The sequence below is a fragment of the Nannospalax galili genome, unplaced genomic scaffold, assembly GCF_000622305.1.
Source record: "Nannospalax galili isolate Female #2095 unplaced genomic scaffold, S.galili_v1.0 scaffold1812, whole genome shotgun sequence".
Lineage (NCBI taxonomy): Eukaryota > Metazoa > Chordata > Mammalia > Rodentia > Spalacidae > Nannospalax > Nannospalax galili.
This window is the reverse complement of record NW_008331838.1, coordinates 111,018-118,592: the sequence shown is the minus strand read 5'-3', so window position 1 is coordinate 118,592 and position 7,575 is coordinate 111,018. Positions and strand designations below refer to the sequence as shown.

Genomic DNA, 7,575 nt, shown 5'->3' with positions numbered 1-7,575 from the left:
CAGCCAAATGTATTTTAGTGTTTCTCCCCTCTCCCTTCCCTCCCTCTCATCCATTGCCCCCCACTAATACTCCTTTCTCTCCCTCTCCATGTCCTGGTCATTGGTTTGTCAAAATGCCATTTAGACAAGCTGATTCACAAAGTGTTTTTCCACAGAGAGAAGCCACACCTCCCCAGACTACATGGACCTGCCCACGTATGTTCTGAGCCTGTCTCCTGCTTCCGTCCCCTCAGCTGTGTGGCCACTGCATCTGAACACGATTTGAGCAGACATGTCCAACCAGACAAGAGTCACTCACTTCATCCTCAGAGGCTTCTCAGATGTCCCCGAGCTGAGACTCGTGGTCATTCCATTTTTCTTGCTTGTTTATTCCTTTGGCCTCCTGGGGAACATCTCCATAGTCACAGCTGTGACCAGAGAGAGCAGGCTCCACTCCCCCATGTACTTCTTCCTCAAGAATTTATCTTTCCTAGACATGTGCTACACCTCAGCCACCATCCCCAAGGCACTGGTTATAAGCTTCACGGGATCGGGGGTCATCTCCTATCGCCAGTGTGTGGCACAGCTCTACATATTTTTTACACTTGCTTGCACTGAGTGCTTTCTGCTCACAGCCATGGCGTATGACCGCTGCCTGGCCATCCTCAGGCCCCTGCTCTATGGAGTCATCATGAACCAGAGACGATGCTCTGAGCTGGTCGCTGCCGCCTGGGTGAGCGGGGCCATCTACTCAGCCTTCCACACTTTCAACACCTTCTCCCTCCCCTACTGCGGACCCAATGTCATCGAACACTTCTTCTGTGACATCCCTCCAGTCATGAGACTGTCCTGCACTGATTACCACGTCAACGAGGAGGTGGGCTTTGCTGTCGGCAGCTGCATCCTCATGAGCTCCTTTGCCCTCACGGTCCTCTCCTACGTGGGCATCGTCTCCACGGTGGTTCGCATCCCCTCAGTGGAGGGCAGAGGGAAAGCCTTTTCCACCTGCTCCTCTCACCTGACCACGGTGGTCTTGTTTTATGGAACTGGAAGCTTCGTGTACTTGAGGCCTGCCTCTCAGTACTCCCCGACCCAGGGTCGCCTGGCATCTATCTTCTACTCTGTGCTCACACCCTCTTTGAATCCTCTTGTCTACTGTGTGAGGAACAAAGACATGAAGTTTGCTCTGCAGAAGCTGTATTGTCAAAGAAAGTGCTGAGTCCTAGAAAACTGCAATGTGCTGCTTTTAGAGTTCGATGCGTGTTGTGGGAGTAAAAAATTACTTATCCCGCCTCTGCCCATCCTGTTCCTTCCTGTGACTCTGTTGAGCACGCGGGTTGCTGGGCATGCAGGACATGCAGGAAGCCTTCCTTCCCTTCCCTGCAGAGCTGCTCCATGTCTTCTCCATGACATTTCATCTCAACAGCTGAAGTCGCCTTCAGCAGAAGCCCAGGAATGAGGGTATTCACAAACATTCAAAAGCCTTTTGTTATTGTTCGTTTGGTGGTTTGTTTCTGAGATTGTCTCCCTGTAACGTAGCTAAATGAAACATTTAATGATGTTAAGGATTTCAGTCCTTGTTCTCTCCCCATGTCTGTCAGCAAAGTTCAGCTGGGAAAACTGTGGTTAGAACACGGACACAGCTAGAACCACTGGCCTTGTGTCTTGATTAAACCTCAGTTCTGTTTGTCTCAGATGGAGACTTCTGCAATGATTTTTCAGACAAAGGATTATTTTTAACATTTGTTTTCTTTATAAATTTATAATAATTTGCCTCCTTTGGGAACTGTATGTAAGTTTCCTTTCACTGTGACTTACTGCCTAAGGCATAGAAGATAAATGCTTCCTCCTTTTGGGGTTCCGACTTTGAGATTTAAGCCCTCTGGCCACCTGAGTAAACCTGCTTCCTGAATCCCCTGGTGTTGTCTTCTAGGTCCTGCAACACCCTTAGCCCCAGCTTCCACGGAACTCCCTCTGTAGAACAGGCTGGCCTTGAACTCACAGAGATCTGCCTGCCTGTGCCTCCCAAGTGCTGGGATTACAGCCGTGTGCCACCATGCCCAGCACAAAAATCTTATTTTTTAAGTTCTTTTAAGTAAGGTGCACGTCTGGTGCATGTCTGTGATCTCAGCAACTTGGAGGGTGGGGGCAGGAGTATCAGAAGTTCAAGGCTAGCTTGGGCTACTTGAGATCCTGTCTCAAAACCACCAAAAACAAGCAAATTCTGCACCTAGTGTACCCGGGGAGTTCGTGTTTTTCCTAATCTTTCTTTGTCACACGTCTCTCTGATCTTTACTAACCTGGTATAACGGCCTCTTGTTAGAATTTCCCGCTTTCTTTTGAACTCAATTTCACCCATATCCCATAAACACCAGGTTTTGACCATTTCTGAAATTCTGTTCCTTCCCTTCAGTGTCAAATATTTTACTCTTACTATTTGAGTCATTTGAATTCTCCTCAGCTTTTGTCCCTTGTTAAAAAGTTTCAAATATTCCCTGTTTCCTCTTTGATTTGCATATCACAGAGTACAGCCCCATCAATGTCCTAAACACTTCACTGTGTCCTTACTTGCTGTCTCTTCTTAGTCTAGGATTTCTTTCTGGCCCTCCATACAGCTCTAGTGCCAGTCCCATGTGGAGGGGCCCAGGTGCTGGGCCAATAGTCTAGGCTGAAGGAAGTTCTGCTGACAGGAGACATATGTGATTTTGCTAATTATTCCCAAACCAGCATGTGGCTTCTTAGCAGTAGGCGGGCTTGTTTTCTTCTTACTCTCATGAAGATGATGGAGACCCCAAAAAGCCATTTTAACTTTGGTGGCCGGGGTGTTGAATTCACAGTTGCAGGATGCTGGCACCAGAGGATGGGTCAGAGGAGAGTTGCCTTTGGGTGAGAAGTTCTGACACTGTGTACGTGTTGTGCGGTACTACCCTCCAAGCCAAGCTGCCACCATCTTCATGAGATGAGCTGTGCCTCTTTGCAAATGATCACCCCAGCTGGGGATGATCAACGATGGCTGACTTTCCTCATAGAAGGAGTGCCTGCAGGATCAGGGGACCCTCACATGAACATCCAGCTGATCCTCCCACAGGCTGTATGCAATTTTGCTCTAATTTCACATGACCCCTGGAACAGCTAGAGTACATAGGCTGGGAAGGTCCATCAATACAGCCCCCCAGGAGGTCATCGGTCAAGCTGCGTGCAGACCTCCCAGTGTGGCTGCTTTGAGGCCACTCATGCTCCTGCCCATAGTTCCTCACCCATTGCTCTTCAAGCCTAATAAACAAAGTTCCCCCGTGGGAACTTTGGTGGACTCATACCCCAGTTTGCAGTTAGGACATTAGGAGGGAGGCAGTAGACATTGTTTACATCTCCCCGAGGGAAGATATTTTAGCAACAGTGCATAGTTCATACCACTGGACTGACACTTAAAAATGGCTAAGAGAGATATTGGATTATATGTATTCTACACCAGTGAAAACTGAAAGTCCTTGGGTCTGATGATACAGGTCTGTAATTCCAGCAACTCAGGAGGCTGAGGCAGGGGGATTGCAAGTTTAAGCCTGCCTGGGCAATTTATCATGACCCGGTCTCTTTTTATTTAAATTAAATAAAGTCATTTATTGCAATGAACTCACAAATGAAAATATTACACAACCGGATTAAGGAAGCCACTCAGCAATTGCCCAGTCCCAGACTCTGCATCTCAGTGACTTTCTGTACAGTTAGAATGGCCATTCCAAAGGCATGGAGCTTCGCTTAGGGTTTTACATAGTCACTGTCAATTACATTAAAAATATTTTATTTTTTATTTCATGTGTATGAGTGTATTTCCCACATGCATGTAAGTGCACTCATGTAGTGCAATGTCCCTGGAGGTCAGAAGAGGGCGACAGGTCCCCTGGAACTGGAGTAACAGATGGTTGTTAGCCACCTTGTGGGTGCTGGGAACTGAACCTGGGTCCTCTGCAAGAGCAGCCAGTGCTCTTAATCACTGTGCCATCTTTCCGGCCCTGTCAATTACATTTTTATAGACTTATGCACTTAAGGAGAAGAAGAAAACTATGTCAGGTTTGAGACCAGAAATAAAAAGGCTTTATAGGTTTTTTCATGACACCTCTTTTTAAAAAAAGTGCTGGAGATAGAGCTGAGTGGTGAAATAGTTGCCTAGCGTGCAGAAGGCTCTGGATTCGGTCTCCAGTATCGCAAAATAATTATTAAATAGAAATGAGTCATAAAGGTGGCGGTGTCCTAGGAAAGAGCTGGGATTCGTGTCATTGCACGGGTCAGAAGATTTCCGTGGGTTTGTGTGCTTTTATGTGTTCGTGCGTGTTGGAGGGTTTTACTATTTTTTTAAATTTTTTCTGGGCATCTGCTTTCAAGCCTACCAAGGCTTTGATCTCTTCTCAAACCAGCTATGTCTAGGAAATGGCTGGCCACGTTGAGGTCCATTCTTCAACCTTTCCCTCCTGCGTCGGCCACTGGAGCGCAGCCCTTTCCGGTGGCTGGCGTCGGGCGGCTGCGGATCCGGAGCCGGATGTCAGGATTCAGAGCAGGGAAGAGCCCAAGTCCCAGGCAGCCGGAAACCTGAGAGCTGGAGACGGGGGTGGGGGCAGTGGGTAGAGGGAGGCCGGTGCGGGGAACCGGGACGTGGTTGCCTAGAAACGAGAAGGGACGCTAGTGGCTGGAGCGGAAGGAACCTGTTGCCCGGAGACGGCAGAGGGTCCAGGGGTCCCCTGGCATCGCGCAGTTGGAGGGCAGGGGCAAGGCCATGGCGCACTCGATGCAAGAGAAGCCGATCCACGACGAGGTTCACCAGAACCAGATCTTGCGGGAACTGATCCTGAAAGAGCTGCGAGCGCAGAAGCTGCACACGGAGTATCACGTGAACCCCCTGCGCAAGGGTGAGCGCGGCCAGGGGTACACCGACGTGCACCCACGTTTCAATCAGATGTTTTAGATGGAGGACGAGGTGGTTTTTGTTTGTAAGTTTGCTTCTGAAGTAATTATATTGTGAGGGTTTTTATGTTTTGTTTTTGTTAGTAGTTTGGTTTCCTTTTAATAAGCCCAAGGATTTTTTGAGACTTCGATACTGCTGCAGACCTGGGAAAGCTCAGGAGTGGTGGGCTCCAGGGCAGGCACAGAGCTCCCTCCCACCACAAACCCTCCCATCCTCCAGGCCTCTCAGTCTCCCTCCTGTGCGACTTCAAGGGACTCTGTGGCATTAGCTCGCTCTAAATACCTCTGGGCCTGAAATAGAACTCCCAACCCACGTGCCCCACCTCCTCCCAGCCTTCCCTGGAGCATCCACCCTCATTGGGGCCTCCCCACCTTACCTGGGGGCAGGGCACCCCTCAGCCTTCCCCCTTCCCCAGCTAAGGTTAAGTCAGCCTCCACCTCGCTCCCCTCTCCGCACACTGCTCATTCCACGTGGTCCTCCCACCGTAGAGAAAGGTCCTTAATGCATATGCAGCCCCTCTACCCCACTCCATCCACCACCAGAATCTTCCTCTATCCTCCCCTAAATCCCAGCAGGACCACAGACACCCCCACAACGCCCAGCTACTCCCCTTCCCTCCAAGCGGGCCCCACTCTCTGTGAAAAGACCAAGCAGAGGGCGGGAGAGATGTCTCTGGTTAAGAGCACTGACTGTTTTTGTAGAAGACCCTGTTCAAATCCCAGCACCCACATGACAGCCAACAACGGCCTGTAACTTCAGTTCAGGGGATCCGATGCCCTCTTTGGGCACTGCCACAACATGGTGCGCTTACATGCAGGCAAACACTCATACACATAAAATAAAAATAATTAGAAAAAGAACCAAATATTCATTTGGTCTTTTATTCATTTCATTTCAGTCCTTCTGTAAACACTTTGGTGAACTCTTGGAGTTGCTGAGTGGAGGCTGAAACCCACCAGTGCCTAAGGAATCTGGTTCTAGTTCCCACCCAACTCCAATCCATTCTGCACCCCACTCCCATGCCCCCACCTGATGTGATCCCACCTGAGAACCTCCAGTAAAGGCACACCGCCTGCCCACCCTTCCCACTTCCCTCCGTTTCTGCCTAAATGGATTTCCTAAGTGCATGCTCCCCCTCCCAAGCCTAGCTGTCTGCTGAAAGTGGCTTTGTTTTGTTCACAACTAACCTAGTTTTCTTCAGTAGCCCAGCCACTAATGTCAGGAGAAAAGTTAATCTCCAGTTCTGTTTAAACACTGTTTATTCCAGGACTTTAAGTAATGCTTACAGGCCACAGTCAGGCTTTCTAGGGCAGTGCTGTCTCCTGGCTCCAGGAGGTGATTGATGGGATCCATTGTATGTGAGAGAATGTTATAGTGTGTATTGATGCTTGCGTTTATCCACAGTCTTACTAATGTAATGGTGATAGCAAATAGTGTGAAACGAACATATGTTCGGTGTTTGTGCTTGGGAGAAGGAGAGCAGTTAGCAGAGTCTGAGAAGAAAGCCACTTGCAGGCCCTGTCGTCCACTGCCTGGCCGGTCCCTTGCCCTTCACCGACTTGCTCTTCTTGAGGAACTTTCCTTCTGGATGTTTCTGACTCATCAAGCTGTCATTCATCTTTGCACATTTCCACACAGCATATACCACCCTTCACTCAGAGCTTGGCTCAGTGCATCTCCCTGGGGACACGTTGCCACACATCCTGCCACACAGCTCCCTTTCATGTTCTCCTTCACATGGGTGGATAGTGCTGTCAGTCACCACACATGGGAAGACTGGGATTCAGTCACAGGGATCATCACTACTGACAGTCACACATGGGAAGGCTTAGGAGCTTGGGGAGCCTTTCTACTGACAATCCCTACATATAGCAGGACTTGGGGAGCACGGAGAGCATCTCTGTCTTGCTCATGGCCCTATCTCCAGGGCTCCCATCATTACCAGGAAACGGAGGGCTGTGGAGACCTCTCCTATCTATGCCCTCCTGTGTGTCCATCCAAGTCTGGTTTTCAGGAATTGGACTCCAGTGTGGTCGCTTCTCTGTCAACCAGCACTGACCCAGAGAATGTTCTTCTATGATGGAAATCTGCATCTCTGCTGCAGTCAAAATGAAGGCAGTGTCCACACTTGCCTTGTGGAGTGTGGCCTGTGGCTGAGGGAATGAATGTTTACTGTGGTCATTTCAATCCTCAGTCCAGGCAGCCACTTCTGGCTCCTCTACTGGAGTGCCATGCTTGTCTGTGAGGCCTTTATGCCCCAGTGCCCTGCACAGAACCTGGCTTATGCTCAGGCACCTTGTCTAGGTGAGTCTTAGGTCTCAGAGTCTCGTGCTAACATGAAGTGTACTGCTGTTTCTCTAGTTCACACAGTTACCAGAAAGCCCATGTCTTGGCACGATAACTTGGAGGAGCCTGCAGATGGTAAGTGCTGGGTCTCAGAACACCGTGGGATGGCGCACAGAGGGCCAGACTGGCTGCAAACCTCTCTCAGGGTTCTGCCATCTCTGGGCAAGTATGGGGTCCTCTGTGTTCATCCTGGAAACTGAATTTAACCAAGATCGCAGGAGACTGACTTGGTCATAATCTCTCAGTGCCTTTCACCTTCCCTCTCTCCTGCTCTCCCTCCCTCCCTCCCTCCT

At 49.6% G+C, this 7,575-nt stretch overlaps 2 protein-coding genes across 5 annotated transcripts in view; both read left to right on the top strand.

Moving 5' to 3' along the window:
- Window positions 1-271: 271 nt before the first annotated feature.
- Window positions 272-1,198, top strand: LOC103729063 (olfactory receptor 5V1-like). Its single transcript, XM_008827039.1, has one exon. The coding sequence runs from the start codon at window positions 272-274 to the stop codon at window positions 1,196-1,198; it is 927 nt and encodes a 308-aa protein (XP_008825261.1).
- A 3,322-nt stretch (window positions 1,199-4,520) lies between these two features.
- Window positions 4,521-7,575, top strand: part of Fam183a (family with sequence similarity 183 member A) — an 11,202-nt gene continuing 8,147 nt past the window's right edge. For 2 of the 4 annotated variants that reach the window (XM_017796580.2, XM_029560577.1), the window contains exons 1-2: window positions 4,521-4,880; window positions 7,298-7,357. In XM_017796580.2, coding sequence (XP_017652069.1) covers window positions 4,748-4,880; window positions 7,298-7,357 — 193 coding nt within the window. In that variant the 5' untranslated portion in view covers window positions 4,521-4,747. The remainder of the gene's footprint in view (window positions 4,881-7,297; window positions 7,358-7,575) is intronic. The other 2 variants (XM_008827010.3, XM_008827012.3) reach the window with 2 other exon arrangements.

Excerpts from the sequence above, each read along its gene's own strand:
- LOC103729063 (XM_008827039.1), top strand. The coding sequence starts at position 272 with ATGTCCAACCAGACAAGAGTCACTCACTTCATCCTCAGAGGCTTCTCA.